The sequence below is a fragment of the Amblyomma americanum genome, chromosome 1, assembly GCF_052857255.1.
Source record: "Amblyomma americanum isolate KBUSLIRL-KWMA chromosome 1, ASM5285725v1, whole genome shotgun sequence".
Classification (NCBI taxonomy): Eukaryota; Metazoa; Arthropoda; class Arachnida; order Ixodida; family Ixodidae; genus Amblyomma; species Amblyomma americanum.
The window spans coordinates 363,420,339-363,438,238 of NC_135497.1; the positions used below are offsets into that span (position 1 = coordinate 363,420,339).

General features: G+C 48.0%; 1 protein-coding gene across 5 annotated transcripts in view; it reads left to right on the top strand.

Moving 5' to 3' along the window:
• LOC144115623 (monocarboxylate transporter 12-B-like) overlaps nucleotides 1-17,900 on the top strand; it is a 64,544-nt gene that overhangs the window by 14,646 nt on the left and 31,998 nt on the right. For all 5 annotated transcript variants that reach the window (XM_077650047.1, XM_077650044.1, XM_077650046.1 and 2 more), the window contains exon 2: nucleotides 4,185-4,452. In XM_077650047.1, coding sequence (XP_077506173.1) covers nucleotides 4,224-4,452 — 229 coding nt within the window. In that variant the 5' untranslated portion in view covers nucleotides 4,185-4,223. The remainder of the gene's footprint in view (nucleotides 1-4,184; nucleotides 4,453-17,900) is intronic.

Below are 17,900 nucleotides of genomic sequence, written 5' to 3' on the forward strand. Positions count from 1 at the left end.
CGAGAGAGGGACTAAAATCTCCATTTTCCCTTAGTGTTGCGTTAAGATAGCATATGTGCCTCTCGATTCCACTGAAGCCAATATTTCCCTGAATGGCAAATCTTGTACACTTATGTTTTGGAAACTGTCGCGAAACATAGTGCGTTGAAGTAATTATTTCTTTCGGTTAGATCGTTATACAAGGAGAACTGAGAGCAAGCGTTAAGCAGCCGTACTTTTCAGTACGGCTTGTCCTTTTTGTCCTGTTACTAATGCTAATGCTCTTTTTTGCCCGTTGCAGCATGTAAGCATTTTTTCGCGTTAGTCAATGTGTAAAAATCAAGCAAACATGAAAAGTATACGAATGAAGACGAACTTAATAAACGCTTTCATATATATGGCACCCGTCATCTCCCGAGACTGAGAAAACCGCGGCTGAAAAAGACAAAAGCAGTCGCACCAAAACAAACAGTACTTTATCGGGCCACTGCAGTGTTTGAAAGATAGAGAAGGCGGTGCAAGCCATAGCTTGAGTCCATAGAGCTATGTAAATCTGCGGTTGGATGCATAAGACCTCTTCACTTTTAACATCGTCCCGCTGGTGGTGCGCTACTGTCTCTGTGACGGTAACCGTGACCGGTCTGCCTGAGGTCGCCGACCGATCAAGGACCAAAAAACGAACAAGATTAAGACGCCATCCCCTGCTCTGTTATTTGATTGTCAGCCGTAAGAGCCGTGCTCACAATGATACCAATATACGTGTGGACCTTTTCTTCAATCTCTAAAATATTTTGTTCTGATTTCGCAATCAGTGATATATGATCACTGAACGATTTTACTCATGCATACGGGTATTTACACTTCACCACGGTTGAGCACCTTAGTTTCCTCCATCGTTTCGGAAAGATGTGAAGAGGAATTTTTTTTTTATTTTTCGAGAAAAAATGCGGCATTCTCCTGCCCAGTACTACCTTCAAGAATCATCCGCCTCTAAGGTGTACTGGAAGCCAACGCCGTTTTCCAAAATGTTTTCCGCTGGCATGTGACGCCTCCCTTTTCTTTTCTTTTTTTTTCTGCATGAAATTTTTTCATAAACAACTATAGACATCAATTTTTTTCTTTCGTGTTTTCTTCCTTCAAATGATGTGTTATGCATTAATGTACCTAGATCACCGCGCGATATTCGCCTACGACGCTAAATAATTAAGAACTTAATTATTGACGCTGTTTCAGTTTCATCAGCCGAGCGATGGCTGTGACGTGTAGTTGACCATGAGGTCATGTGAGGCACGAAAAAAAAACTGCAATATAACTGCTGACATGTTTTTTTTTCATTGCAGCTCTTGAAGCAGACCTGTTCAACTGCTGCAGTGAATTAAAGCTATGCATCAGTGGATACATTGCAGGTTTTTTCGTGCGTCACGTGACTTAAAGATCCACTATACGTCACAGCCATCGTTCAGTTGATGATACCGAAACAGCATGACCAAAGGAATACGATTATAAATATTTAGCGGTCGTAGATTAATACGACGTGATGATCTATGCATTCTAATGTCTAACGCATCATTTTAAAGAGCAAAACAAGCAACTCAAATTAGGTGTATATAGTCTCTTAAGTCTTATCACACCGCTGTCCGCAGAAGACTCGTCGGCGTGATTCATGTGATTGATCACGTAATTCGATACCCTTTGCATGCATCTGATCCTACACTTGTGGAATTCATACTGACGTAACATTTGGCGCGAGCAGTTTTACGGCTCTCCAGCATTGAACAAAAATTCTCAGAAACTATCTTTTTTCCTTCACTGCAAAGAGCTGACTAAAATAAATATTGTGCAGTTGAAGTTCGGAATTACCTGACGAAGTGTGTGCACATTTGTAAATAGCACATGTACAGGGTCGGTCAAAAGTTTCCAGGCCACATGGTTTGCTTTTGAGCGCTATTGTCAGAGGGCTACGACACCCCCGTAGTCCAAAATTTCTATACAGGATGGGAGAAGCATCATCATCACCTTTGAGGATCTTGATAGCCTCATTGCTATCATAGGTGGCAGGATATGCCGCTGAAAATCAGGCCCTGTGGCCTGGAAACTTTTGACCAAACCTGTACGTCGAAGAGACGCATAATGTACAAATCTATATTTAAGCGGGAACTCACTACTTTTAAACGTTTTAGAAAAAGGCATGTCGTGAACAAAAGCTACATTTGAAGTGCTGGTAAAAAGTAGCGCCTCTCCCATGCTTATTCTGCCTATCAAGGTCAGAGCTTCCTTGCGTTGCGTGACTATATCGCAGCGCTCCGAACGCGGGTGCTAGCGAAAAAAAAGTGGCACACTTGACAGAAGCCGTACCTGACGATGCTCCTGGGATGCTTGTCGCTTCAACCGCAACAGTGCGCACATGGCGTTTGGCATAGGGACTGATGAATGAAAGACGCGTGAACGGCATCTGGCTTTAGTAAGAGCCGACAAAAACACGATCACACTGAGTAAAATGTGGAGGATTTACTGCGCACAAGGTTTGCCTGCGAAAGGCACTTCGTTCAAAGTGTTTACGTAGCAGCACCTACACAATATTATCAACACCAACCCAACTGCGTCCACTGCAGAACAAAGGTATCTCCTTCTGACCTCCACTTATAATCCTGTCAGGCGCGAGCTTCAGCCACCATATCCCCTGCAAACTTTCTAATTTGTCCTGCCCACCTGACTCTCACCACTCCCTGCTACTTGTGCCTTCTCTTAGCACCCACTATGTTACCCCGAGCGACCAATGATTACATTCCCTGCTCATGTCCATTTCTTCTTGACTTCGACTATATATATCACTCACAGCGTTTATTCCCTGTCCTCCATTCTGCCCTCTTCCTCTCTCTTAATGTTACGCCTGTACTGCACGGTACATAATTCACAGCCTGTGTCAAAAGTAAAAAGCCCAAGGGACTTTCTTCTAAGCCGTGTAGTACGGCTCTTGTAGCAACTACGGAAGTCCTAACGTTCGGAGGGGTCAAAGTGAGAGTTCCTCGCCCTTCAAGAGCTTTGGAACGCCATCAAGACACGCAGCATGGCAGAGAAGCCATATCGTTTTGGCTGCATACTGGTGACAAAGTCTGTACGTAACTACTTAGCCTCCCCTTGGAGAGAAGATAGGGCGTACGTTTTCTTTTATTTGTACGAGTTATGTAAAGAAAAAGCCTGTGTGCGGTGAGAGGCAGGTAAAAAATGGGCTCTCGTGGAAATGCGCGAGGCCCGTTGTTGCACAGGCACCACGACCTTAAAAAACTTTCTCTTCGCTGCGCCTTCCTACAGGCGCGGGCTGAAGCTCAGCTGTTTGGGTGTCCACCGCGATATAGTGGCGCGCACAGCCGTCCCGCCGTGGCGCATATGTGACGGCTATGACGACGTGCTTCTCTTTATGGTCCAGTCGGAAAGAATACGCTCTGGCAGCACTGAGACTTCGTGTTTTCCGCCCGAGACGCCGTTATCAAATCAGGTGGTGACCAGAGTACGCGGATAACGGGTCATAAGGATGTAGGGCCGTTTGCGGGCTCAACGCGAGGCATTTAGGGCGTCACGACCTTAGTGCTGCTAGCGGGCCGTTAATTGCAGCGACTTCTGGTCTCGCGTTCTGGCTTCGCCTTGAGACGGGAAAGCTAACGAAAAAACAAACAGGAAGAAAACGATGCAAATGAAAATTGGATGAGGCAGGAGGGGCCGTCATTGTCGTCTTCGTTTAACCTGGCCGTTACACTTTCACTCACCATTGACCTCATAACTGTTCACGCACAAATATGATGGCAAGGTCGCGAGGTGAGCAAGCACTTTAAGCGTATTCGGCAAAATGCATGAAGGCTGCAGGTTGAAAACGACAGGTATAAAACTACAAATACTCATTCTTACAAAGGAATCCTATCGAAAAAGATACTAGCAAATGCACCTCATGGTCATCCGCTAAAAGCGGACGTTGTAAGAGGAAATGGTGTCTACCTTTTTCTTTTTTTATTCGGACATGCTTCCAATGTTTTGGTCGTTCTAGCAGGCCGACCGCACGATTTGACGCCGAGGTGCCTTGGGCTATAGAAGACCATGACAAACCAAAGCCTAAAGCAGGCACGCGTATTGCTGCACGGCCGGATGTCTTTACGGTTTTCCTTGACGCCACTGCAGAGGGGTACGAGGCTGACTGCCGCACTCACTCGCAGAACCCTGGGCGCCCGTGAGCAGAGACACCAGAGACACCGATGGCCATGCCGCAGACCAGACCCGCCCGCAAGGGGGCAGCGCGCGAAGGCCCCGACTCCAAGAGGGCCTGGTACCTGGGCGTCTTCTGCACCGCCTACGCCTTCTTCGGCTGGGTTGGCCTCAGCTCCACGCCAGTCCTCTACGTGGGACTCATCAAGTACTCGGGCGCCTCCAGGGAGACCGCCTCGCAGCCCTTTACGGCCATGATGTGCGCCTACTTCACCGGAAGTAAGTCGCGACCACGTGCATGAGCTCACCACTGGTGTGACGCGTACAACCTGCGCTAAACACCGAAGGAAAATACTAGATCTCGCAGAGGTCTCACCTCCAAAAGCGTGAAATCGTCAAATTTAACGTTCAAGAGAAGCGTTATAAAGCAAACCAAAGTGAAAAAACAAACAAACGAAAGAGCAGTAAATTTTATTTTTTCAGGTAGACTCGTGAAAGAGCTGTATTCGTTGTAACTCTTGAAAGGATGCACTGGGTAGAATATTTCTATATTTTCCTACGGCATAAAATCGGATGTCTAACGCTTGCGAACTGTTTAGTTGCCACAGGCACGTAGGGCGTAGAAGTAAGCTACTCACTTTATTTGAGATGAATAAGATACAGTTGAATTCTCTAGCAGAACAGGTAGCATGGAAAGTAATGTCTAAATGCATGCTACGGTGTATCAAGCTTCTGCTAGTCGTGCATGAAATGCAAGAAGTGATGTCGCAAATGTTCATGTCTGCAACGCCGAAAGACGTGTATTTACTGCTCGTACAAGTATATAGACACCACGCTCAAGTTACTGCTGCAGTGAAAAGCCGTATTTGTTCATACTGTGTATTTCTGTGAAGACATTGAGCCTCTTCCCGATCGATATTGCGGCTGATTTGAAAAAAAAGATCGCTTCAAATTTTTTTGCAAACTCGTAGACCCATCAAATCCTGGAAATAGCATTTGCCGATGCACCTTTGGGACCCATTGAAGCATACAACTGATTTAAGCCTTTCAAAATGAGCAGAAAGTCATCAACAGGGGCGACTTCTTCATTCTTGCTTGAAGTCGGCCCGTCGTCGCAGATGGTTGCCCAGTCTCCTCGCGCCAAAACGCTTACGCACATACAATTGGCCTTTGAATGGCAGAAGGCGAATAAATTGTTCTGGTGCGATGTTCTCGGGTCGTCAATATGAGCGGATTCTTCGGTAAAGCCATAAATTTTAGGTGTTGCACCAAGACGATGTGCCTCAGTTCCGTGATGCACCGTGACATGCGCCAGTCGTATCTGTGCTAGCCAAGCTTTAAAGCAGTGCATTCGATGAGCAGGTTGATGACATGATGCATAATAACAACGCACCTCAGTTGTTGTCATGCATCTCGTTACCCGCTCGAATATGGCTAGTGTTCAGGCTCCTCAAACACAACACTATGGTTTCCCACTCTCCAACCGTCCAGACTGAGCTCATCTGATGGCCCGATAACTGAAAACTAAGCTTAATGATAGAGCGCCTTGTGCCGAGAAATGAGATTGGGAGGACAATGCAGGTAACCCTGAAGGACATCGACAAAAACAACTTTCAATGGTACTTTTTACCACTGAAACTGCACTGTGACTTGTTCATATATGCAAAGGAGACGATTTCGACAAAGGCCTCTTAATTTGCTACATATTCAAGTCGCCCGTCGTGCGGCTTGCTTTCATGAATTCTCTGATCATTTTTTTCCCTTCGCATGCGAGGCTGTTTCTTGTTCACAGAGTTTATGCGATGAGCCGCACGCTCTATGAATTCGAAATCATGTTGTCGTTCCGGGAGTAAGCAAGTAAATCGAATCAAAAAAAGAAAGCAAATAGAGCCTACGGTACCAACGCTGCATCCTGCAATACTGTAAACCCAAAATGAGCCCCTCTTTATTATTTGACAGCAATCAAGCGGTATTATTTTCGATGGAGCTGTGCGGAGAGTGCAATCATTCGCAGACACTTTGCGTCGGAGAAGGGCAAAAAATATAGCAGAGTGAACAAAAGAGATCTGAGAAAAACATTAGAGAGTAGCCGTAAATACTCCGCGCCTCTGTGCTGGCCAGCGACGGGCAGGGTGAGCGAGAGAAGCGAGGTGATCGTCATTGTCGAGCTGCCGTGCTAAAATTGCCCGGAGCTCTCCAATAACGCGGAGAAGCATTAGTTGGAAGTTACTAGCCTCCGTACAGCTTTGGCTTTCTAAAGCCCGAACCCCACTTGTCTTACTCCGGACTTTTCATTATGGAGGGCGCCACGGTGAGATACTGGACCCCGCCAGACTCTCAGTACATCCGCCTTAAAGACTAGATCCGGCCACGAAATTTTTGGTTCCGCGTGAAATTGCGCGTCCTTATGCTTGCTTGATGCATAGACTCCGTTTAGATGCCGCTTTCATGCGAAAGTATTTTTTATTTATTATTTAGTTGAACTAGCGGATATTCCGCACTGTTCCACTTGTGGCATAACTGAGACTGTGGAGCATATACTAGTGGTGTGTCGAGTACATGCGCGCGAAAGACTAACGTTGGCCTCTTTCTTGAAGCGTTTAGACAGCTGGCCACTCTACGAGGACCTACTGCTATAGGCCGCAGAGTTGGAAAACAGTCTAGGCAATGCGTGCGTTTTTACGCTTTTTGAGCGACATGGGCCTCGACTCGTGGTTGTGATCCCATCAAATGTGCGTGTACACATTCTCATCTCTCTTCTAACCTCATCGTCACCCATCTCTCATCGTCACTCCTTCCCCAGTGCAGGGCAGCAGGCCAGATATTCATTTTTTCGGCCGACCAATTTGCCCTTCCAATCACCAGGCCAGATATTCATTTTTTCGGCCGACCAATTTGCCCTTCCAATCACCAAACTTATTTCGCTCTGTCGTAATTTGATACGGAATGTGCGAGTGCAGTGTGCCTGAGCGTGCTTTACCACTGAAGATGGAACCCCACTGCGCCTAAAGCACTGCGCAGCAGCATGGCTATAGTCACTCTCGGCAGATGCCGATAGTTGCGAGCTCGGAACTGGCAGCCATAAAACGGCAGGAGGAATGTTAAAGACCCTTTACACGCTCCACGAAAGCGGGCAGTTGTTAAGGCAAGGCGCGTGGCGACTCTAGCGTCTTACCCTAATGGAACACGTAGCAGATGCTGTTGTTAATGGCCATGTTTACGTCCACGACTCCTACGTCCCAAGAGGAACAACGACTGCTAAAGCGCGCGCACTAACGCCCCCTGTGCTCTGAAAGTTTCTGTCCCTCATCGAGCATCTTCAAGAAAGGCCGCGTAACACTATTGCCGCCGTCGCTCTGGGTGCAAACTCATAGCGCCATGCAATAACGAATTTTTCCTCGCGAATTGGCTCATCTAAGTTGTAATCTTGTAAGCGCCTTGCTCGCCTCCTTTCCGTTCGCGCGATGCGGTTACGCCACGGGACTTGGCGGCGGCAATAACAAGACGACCGGGGGCGGGCATTATTATGGAGAGTGGAGGGTCACCCTCACCTTGAACCGCGTGAGTCGAATTTTCCCGGCAATACTTGCCGGTGTGGCACGCTGGCGAACAGCGCCGAACCGTAATTCACCTTGTCAGGATGACGTCGAGCACAGCGAACCCCCCCCCCCCCCCCCCCCCCCGAGTAGCGCTGCTGCGGTGACGCTTGGCGTTGCTCCCGCGCATCAGCAATGCTCGTGTCGAAATGAAACTGAACGAAGGAAAAAGGAAAAAACCCTGTTTTCCTCGAAACACAGGAGGAAATGCGGGAGAACTAGTGTGTTGGGGTCTCTCGGCTGCTTCATTAACAAAACGACCGCAGGATTATAAGGCCGAAGTGACAGGGCGAACGAAGCAAAACATGCGTTTTCACCGGCATTCGATCGCATTCTGCCGCAGAAAGCGCCGCCTGCCGGCAGTTCCCGCGCACTTAATCTTCAGCGGCCACTGTGACGCACATGCGTTTATTCGCCTTAGCTGTGAATGCACCATGCGAACAGCCAGAACGCACGAGGGAGCGGTTGAAAGACATTCCTCACGGGCTTGATGAAGGCAGCGGCCCAACTAATCCGAGTCTGTCTGTGTGGAATGCAATGAACATAAATAACTGAAATACTGAAATGCGCCTAATGACGGAACAATTGATGTATTATTAACGTGACACGAATTGTATAATCTAATTTTATCAGTGCAGAAATGACTGAAAGTGATGCAGTCAATCGTATCGCGTAAGTTGTTGCTTATTCGGGTGACATGGCGTTCCCAGAACACAAAGTTTCCTCGCAATAAATCTAAAAGTGTAGTTACAGATTATGTGCCGCCCGGTGTCGGACAGGCACTCACCGATATAATTTTCCGCCCCTAGCGCGTATTACCTAAAAAAAATGTTCGACCTAATAAAATATAAATCATTAGCTCAACTCGTGACAAATGTACTGCAAGTACGCCAGATGTGAAAAAAACTCAGTGTGGTCACAATGAATTCAACCGAGCAAACTGATAAAAAGCGATTCTGAACGCCCTTCAGACACTAAGTCCAAAACTGTCAGCCGAAACGAAGGAATTTGGCTCTTTATATGTGCTCGCCTCGCTGCTGCTTTTGAGGATTAACGTTGAACCTCGTGTACCTGCACGCCTACGCTACTGTGTAATGAATGGCAAGCGGCAACAGCACTGCTGTGTACTTCAGAAGCTACGATAATGAAGGAGAGTGAGTGCCAACAGTTAATCTTGAATAGATTAAAACAGCGTGGAGGCATAGGAGAAGAAGAAAGGCAAACAGATTCAAAGCATTGATTATAAATATAGATTAATGTATTTCCATTATATGGCGAGCCGGAGTAATTTCTCGTCGTGTTAAGATGAGCGCGATGGAAAAGACCGAACATATTAATCTTGATGAAGGAGGTGGATATAAACAGAGCCTTGGCAAAGGTTGGGGAAATGGTGTTTGTAGCAGCCGCGTACACAAATCAGAGTTGAAAAGAATGCGCGTTAGATCAGATATTCGGACGCCGGACTGAAGTTACACCCTTATATTGTACACGTAATGGTGAACTTGCGCAGAGTGTGTTGGGCATGGAGGCTTTGCGTGCAGCTGTCCCTGTCATTAAAGTACCAATTAAGAGACTTGTCGAGAAAGAATGAGGCTGAGGACGAAAATGCCGGCGTAGAGAAATAGTCCACCAGTGGTGGGCTGCTGGCCTTGGGATTCAGAGACAGCAACGGCTAGCCTCCAGCGGCTGGCGCGCGCGAAAAGTGGTTTACAGACTTCGAAGCGAATTCATCATACTTATGGAACGAAGGCAAGTGGATTATTTTAAATCGCAACGATCATGTGCCTAGAAAAATTCCGTGAACTGAAGTTGAGCAGCGTGCGGAGCAAAGGTGCTTTACTTGTGATATCATGTGTATATATGAAGATCAAATGAACATACAGAATCGAGCGTTAAACCGCAACCAAGTCTGTCACTTTCTGTCCTTGACCGCATGAACTGCGTGCCTGTTAAGAAAGCGTAAGCACAGTGAATGTGGCTCAAAAGTTTCAGAGCTCACTGTCGCCTCGAGAAGTCAGCGAAATAATCATAATTGCTCCACTGTTATTTTGCCATGGAAGACCTTGTAAATGCCTAGTAGTAGTAAATGCCTAGACCTAGTAAAATATCCTTCGACGATTTGAACACAGGAAGAGAACAAACATGCGAACTATTTCAGTTCTGGCATATATTGCTCGCTATTTTTTGTTCTTGGTGATGGGTTTTTTTTCTGTAATGTTCTATGCGGTGTGTAGCGTCCTCCCGAAGCTGCAGGTGTGGTTATGAGGGACGCTATAGTGGTGAGCTCCAGATTGCTTTCAACCTACTGTGGTTCTTCAGCGTGCACTGACGTCGTATAATACAGGGGCGCATTGCGTTCGCATTCATGGAAACGCGGCCGCCGAGGTCAGGATGCGATCCCTCGAACCATGGGGCTCAGCAGCCGAACACCGTAGCCACTAAGCCATCGCGGCGGGTCAGTGTTTGTGCAGTCTTCTGTGTTTGATTCCTTCCGAAGCACTTCGATATATATTCAAGTAAGCGAACACTGCAGTTCCTTCTGAACACTGAGTGAAGTCAAAGCGCAGCTGTTAGTAGGTCATTCCTGCTGTATTCGTTGCAGATGGCGTTGAAAGTCTCATCATGCGACCCTGCATCGTGACGTCACCGCGATCATTCAGCCGACCAAGCACGCTCCTCGATTTCAGATCGTGCGTCTACTCGACGCTTCTGGTTGGTTGAACAGCAAGCCCACCCCCAAGTAGGGGAAAGAAGTCAGAACAGGCTAAAACAGTGGTCGTACGGCGCAAGGGACGGGTACGATGAACCCAAGCAGTTCGCGCCGCAAAGCACAGCGCACAAAAGCATGCGATAGCTGCACTGGTGAAATGCGTTATCGAAAAAGCATAGTCATACCGTCATTCTTTAGCGCAACAGCGTTAATGCTCCGTTAGTGTCGAAAATCCGGCGTTGTCGGTGTTGTCGGCGTTGTGAGAGAAAAATAACATGGCGTAGGGCGCCTAAGGTGGCCACCCCACGGAAAAGCAACCTGGGTGCGTCACCTAGGTCACGTTTCCTTGTGGCATCATCACAACCTTTTCGCCGGATTGTGTGCAAACTGACCACCGTGGCAGTTAAATTAATTATTGATCGCGAGAGGTTGCTCGGAAAGAGCAACTTGGGTCGCACAAGCTGCACAAGCACAAGTTTTCACAGTGGCAGCATCTACCATTGCATTGTAGCGCCGCATCTCTTAACCGGTGCACCATTGAGCAAGGAGCGGTATGAGAATCCCAGAGATCTATGAATGCAAAGTTTGGAATGACCAATTGCGCACTTATGGCCATTTACTCATTAACGCTATCGCGTCGCATACCCTTTAGGCGGAGCTTAACTGGCCCCTCCAATTTTTTTCTTTCTTGTTTCGAATAGAGAGCATATTTTATCAGGCAACCACTCATGTTTGCCTCATCGCGCCTGTGCATCGTAGTTACGTGAAGTGTGGATATTAACGATGAAACGCTCCGAAATTCAGTTTAAGGTTGCACTAAAAATTCAACTGCGTTGCATAATTAGCTTCCTGTGTATTTGGGGAATGAGTCTGAGGAAAGTGATTGCCGGACTTCTTTTTTTTTTACTTGCAATACTACACACAGCGTGAGATCGAAATATTCATTGTGAAATATGCCATATACACATTGCTCAGTTCGGCCGTTTACAAAGAAATAAAGCTAACCTCTCCTTGCACGCACCGCCTATAGCTCAAAGGGCTAGCCATCCACACAGCCGAAAGAAGCGGCAATGGGCCTCTTTTCCATCCGACGAAGGCGAGCCAGCCACCGCCGTTTCCTTTAAGTTTTTCTTCTTGTGGTGAAAAGTCGCTATCATCTCCAGCCGGTCGCGATACGGCATCGCGCGCGTGTATTATTTGCATGCTGCTCTCGTACACGTCGCGTCGACGCTGACGCAGGCGAAGCGCTTGCCTGTCTGCATAACTAAAGGCCAATGGTGTGCCAATTCTGACCACACAATCTGTTCCAAGCACGTGCTCGCGACAAGAATCTAACGAAAGCTTGGCTCCTGATCGCTTCCGAGACTACAGTGTATACGTATGATGGCCCAAGGGCAATTATTGCGATTTAATGACTTACTAAATGGCTTATTAAAATTTTCCTGCGTTACAATCGAGTTGCCGGCGGAGAATTCGCGTACCTATCGCAAGCGTTTTCTTCCGTTGAAAATTTAAAAAAAACGCTTGCGCGCATAGGCGCGATAAGCTAAAAGACCTGCTGACGCGTAACAAATTTGCTGGCTCTTTGCGTCGTGGCAAGGAGGATGGCGTACTAATTGTCATCATTCGTGAATTGTGAAAAATTTAAGATTTTCGCAAGCCAGGTGCGTTCGTCGAGGGGGAGTTGTTACAGCCGACAACGGCCGTTCCGAAGCCGGCACCGTTTCGGTCCAGGCTGAACGCATCCGCGGCTGCGGCCGTGTTCAGCTACAGCCTGGACTACAAGCTTGAAGTAAAGGTCTGGCTTTGAAAGGGGCAGCTACCTGCGTCAGTCGAGCAGCAGTCTAGTTGGAAGGCGTCATCATCCGAAATAAAGTATATTCCTGAAAGCTCGAGCTTCCTATAGTAAAAAAGCATTACTCTAAAGGCAGGTCACTTGCTTAAGAAGTGACGGCAGGCATGGCTACTAAACAAGCTAATTGTCTTGATTGATTGATTGATTGATTGATTGATTGTAGCATTCCCCCCCCCCCCAAAAAAAAAGCGAAAAACGAGCTATAAAACGGCGTAGCACAGAATTTCCGTACGCAGCTTTTCTGCACAAGCGATTAATTAGTACACGCTTAGATTTTATAAACTGGCCGCAATTCTGAGCCATTCGCTACGGCGTCGCTCATAACTGTTGAACGTCACATACCACACCACACCATACCATACCAACATACCATACCAAGACATACCATACCAAGCCATACCATACCATATATCATATCAGCCGCCGTGGTGGCTCAGTGGTTATGTGCTCTGCTGCTGACCCGAAAGACGCGAGTTCGATCCCGACCGCGGCGTTCGCATTTCGATGGAGTCGAAATTCTAGAGGCCCGTGTACTGTGCGATGTCAGTGTACGTTAAAAAACCCCAGGTGGTTGAAATTTCCCGAGCCCTTCACTACGGCGTCCCTCATAGCCTGAGTCGCTTTGGGACGTTAAACACCCATAAACCTAAATAGTATACCATACCATGCCACTGAGTGTGTTTTCAGTAAGTTGTATACAGCAAGGTGGCATCATGATAAGCTATGAATTTTGAAAGGGTAATTTCTTAAGGAGTGCCTTGTGCAGTTCACTATCAAATAAGAGCTCCTATAGAGTTACACACGTGCCGCCTCTAACCGGCATCATATAGCAGTTTATGTTAGGCTATTTTACCACAAAATATACAGCCCCCGTAAAACTTATCAGCTTACCTCACCCGACACGTCCACCAAGATCAACGTGCTTAATTCCGCACATTACAGCAAATTGCGCGTGAGTTCTTTTTAGAACCCACCCATGAAAGTCATGCGTGAAGGTTTCTTTCGTGTTTTAAACGCCTTCTACTTGTAGTATACATAATTACTCTCATGTACAAAGACCCGTTTTTTATCAACTAAAAAACAAAACTCATTAGAGATTGTTTTACTTTATTCCCGCTGTATCTGCTGTTAACTGAACTAGAAGCATCGCTTGAAACAAATATACAGTTTGGTAATTGTATTCCGGAACCTTTTTTTTCCGTTTTCTTAAAATAAAACTTTGCAGAAAAAACACCCGCTCAGTATATGTTTCTAGAAAAAAATAACTAAAGCGCAGTTATGTACCATTGTAGTTTGTATGCTTGCATCTCTGAGTTGATAAAGCTAGAAAAAATTACTATCTGTCTTTTCTTGTTTTCATAATAATGGGTGAAATGTAACAAAATCGGATATTTCATAATGCATGTTTTTAACTGTCCAGTAGCTACCAGCCGTGTAGTCAGTACGAGTGCCAATTTTACTTTTTGCTCCTCAGTTTGCTTCCGCGGCCTCCTTTGTGAGCTGTTCTGCATCCCTACCAGAAAGCATTTTCGACGACGATCCACGTCACACAACCAATTCACAATGCAGCTACCCGGTTATGCCCCAAGTGTCTTGGGATGCCACCAACTGGTATCACGCTGGGTCTAAAATGGTGAATGGGGGACAAGCATTCTTTCTATGGAAGGCAATCTTTGGTGCACGCTCCCAAACGCCGAGGTTGAATTACTCGTTGCCATTTTTGATTGGCCTCTGGAAACACCTGTTGGAACGCTCTGGCTCAGTTGGGTCGCGGAAAACAGACTTTATGGCGCGAAGAACTCATTCGGGCGAGTGTTTGCGCTCGAAAGGCTCGCTCGTCGTCCGGCTCTCGAGCACGTACCAGGAGTCGGGCTATTTGGAGCACAGGCCGTGGGAGGTGTCGCCGTCCGTTGCGAACATGTGGAAATACGCGGCCCCCGCAGCCTATACACGTTTTCTTTCTGTCTCCCCCAACGAAAAAAAAAAACTCTCGAAATTGCCGCGCAAGAGTAAAGAAATCGTGCCTTGCACAGCACAGAGCAAATCGGGCCAACGTTCATAAAATCATACCATGTACGCTTCGCATTCGCCTTACTGCTGTTATAGGAGCTCAGCTTTGTTGTCGACATCGGCAGAATGGGAATGGGGGCAGGCTGCAGTTGAAATCAGGCGTGCCCTCTCGCCACTTGGTTTCGCATAGCGGGCTGTTCTGGCGGTACTAAAGGGCAGCAAAACATGCGAGACACCGAATAACGCTCAAGACGGTTTCGGCGTTCGAGGAGGTTATAAAAACTAAAATGCGATGCTTTTTTTTCCAGTTTCAGCCTACGCAGTGCGCTTAAGTGATTTCAAGGACGGTAACCCGCGTTCAAAAAAAGCAGTTTGCGTCAGGCCCGCCGCTGTCGGTGGCTGCAAGGCAGCACTTCGCTTGGAAAACAGCAGGCGCTTGCTCAGCTCGTGCGACGTTAACAGCCGCCCCTAGAGTACGCCGGGTGACGGACGCCTACCCGCCTCGCTCCGTGTACACTCCGGCAAACAATCGAGCTGCGCGAGAGGCCGAAAGAGAGCTGCTGAAGAATCGGTGCAACTCCGCCATGCACTGGCGGGTCTGAATCGGCGAATCATTATCCATGAACGCTTACGTCTGTTTAGCTTACGGAAACTAGTGGCGTTACCGCTCACTCGTGACTGCCTATATAGATACCCGCGTTTTATGTTCCTCATGTGTTGGTACGGTTTACACTGCTGCGCTCCGGCGACTTGCCTTTACGCTTGATTCAGTCTTGCTGTTATACTTTGTTTTTGTTTTTCTCGTTTCTTTACAACCCTTCTTTCATATCCGATGAACGATGGATTTAAATATTGATGTTGCTTTGATGTCGGTTGCCTGGCGCGCAGCGTGTTGAGGAATTATGCATGCGTAAATATGTGTGGGTTTTTGAATACGGCCTGTGTCGTGTTAATGTTGCTTACAAGATTCTCTTAATATTGTCACGTTGGCGTTGGCGTAGAGTCAGCAACGGCGTTAAGCGACCGAGAGTCAGTCGCGGCGTAGCCCTGGACGAGAGCGCTTCCTCAACACTTCGGTCTCTTCTTGATCGGCGCGTTCGTCTTCCCGAGCGCTGGCGTCATTATCCCCCTCCTCCGAAAGCATCGACCCGATGCTGAAAAGAGAGCAGGGGGTCTCGAGAAGAGCTAGGGTGGTGTCCTTGCGTAGTAGGGCTTCAGGTGAACCACGTGGACCACCTCGGGCCGGTGGTGGCATCGAGATTGTTGAGTCTCATGAGGGACGACTTCATAATTGAGGGCTTCAAGGCGTCGCACAATTCGGTAAGGACCGAACTAGCGGCGCAAGAGCTTCCCACTCAGTCCGCGTCGTCGGATTGGACACCAAACCCAGACGAGGTCAACTGGGTGGTATTCCACATGCCGCCTCCGTAGGTTGTAGCGTTGTGCGTCCTGGCCCTGTTGGTCCTGAATTCGAACCCCTGCGAGTTGGCGGGCAGCTTCGGCGCGTTGTAAGAAAGACGCAACGTTGTCATTTGGATGATCGTCGACATGAGGAAGCATGGCATCGAGTGTTGTCTTGACCTGAAGTCCATAAACTAGGCCAAATGGTGTCATGTTGGTTGTTTCCGGCACGGCTGTATTGTATGCGAACGTGACGTAGGGTAGGACGTCGTCCCAGGTTTTATGTTCCACGTACATTGAAAGCATGTCCGCAAGCGTCTTGTTTAGACGTTCCGTCAGTCCGTTAGTTTGGGGATGATAAGAAGTCGTTGGACGGTGACTGGTGTGACTGAAAATTAGAATATGGTGCAGGAGCTCAGAGGTAAAGGCAGCCCCTCTGTCCGTAATTAAAACTTGTGGAGCACCATGACGTAAGACGATCTGAGTAACAAAGAACTGGGCTACTTCGGTGGCGGTGCTACTTTAAAGAGATACTGTCTCCGCATAACGTGTGAGATAATCAATGGCTACTATTATCCACCTTTTTCCGGAGTCTGATGTAGGAAAGGGCCCGAGCAAGTCCATGCCGACTTGTTGAAACACTTGCGAAGGCGGCTCAATTGGCTTGAGGAATCCGGCGGGCTTCACGGGCGGAACTTTGCGGCGCTGGCAATCCCGGCAGGTGCGGACATAATGCGCAACGTCAGGGCCCAGGCGAGGCCAGTAGTACTTGTCTTGAATCCTAGCTTGTGTTCAAGTAACACCAAGGTGGCCGGAAGCTGGTCCGTCATGGCAGGCGTGAAGAATTTCGTCGCGTAGGTTCACAGGGACGACCAGCAAGTATTGCCTACTGTTCGCGGCGAAATTCTTATTGAAGAGAACACCGTTTCGTATGCAGAGAGACGACAAAGCTCACCTGAAGGCTTTAAGAACTCTCCTGCTGGTACCTTCAAGATAACGAATGACATCGTTGGCATGTATTGCATTCAAGAAGACTTCATCGTCATCAGCAGCGTCGTCCGGAGCTGCATGCACGGGAGCATGAGATAAGCAGCCGGCGTTTGCGTGTGTGTGACCGGATTTGTAAATGACGGTGATGTCGAACTCTTGGAGTAGAAGGCTCCATCGTGCGAGTCGCCCGGAGGGATCCTTGAGGTTGGTACGCCAGCATAGTGCGTGATGATCGGTCACTACTTTGAAAGAGCGGCCATAAAGGTATGGTCTGAACTTCGAAACTGCCCACACGATGGCGAGGCATTCTTTTTCAGTGGCAGAGTAGTTGGCTTCTGTCTTCGATAGTGCGCGGCTCGCATAGGCGATGACACGTGGTTGGTCCCGCCGAACTTGAACTAGGACAGCGCCCAAACCAACGTTGCTTGCATCAGTATGGACCCTGGTGTCTGCAAGTTCACCAAAGTGCGCCAGCGCAGGGGGTGACTGCAGGCGGCGTTGAAGCTCTTGAAATGCCATCTGCTGTGGTGGTTCCCACCTGAACGGCACACGCGCCTTTTTCAGTTCAGTAAGGGGTGAGGCGATGTTACAGAAATTATCCACGAAGCGGCGGTAATACGCGCATAGTCCGAGGAATCGACGAACTTCCTTCTGATCACGCGGCGGTGGAAAATTGGCAATGGCGGATGTTTTCTCGGGATCTGGAAGGACTCCTTCGTAGTTCACGACATGGCCTAAAAACTTTAACTCTTCATATGCAAAATGGCATTTTTCGGCTTTTAGTGTAAGGCCTGATGACGTTATGGCCTGCAATACTTCTTCGAGGCGACGCAGGTGCTCCTCGAAAGACGGGGCAAAAACGATGACGTCGTCCAGGCAGACCAGACAAGTTCGCCACTTCAAAGCCGCAAGAACGTTATCCATGAGCCTTTGGAATGTCGCGCGTGCAGAACAAAGACCAAATGGCATCACCTGGAACTCGTACAGGCCGTCTGGAGTGATGAATGCCGTTTTTTCGCGGTCCCTCTCGTCTACCTCAATTTGCCAATATCCAGCCTTCAGGTCCATGGAGGACAAATATCTGGTGTTGCATAAGCGATCCAAGGCATCGTCAATTCTGGGTAGCGGGTACACATACTTTTTGGTGATGTTGTTTAACCGACGG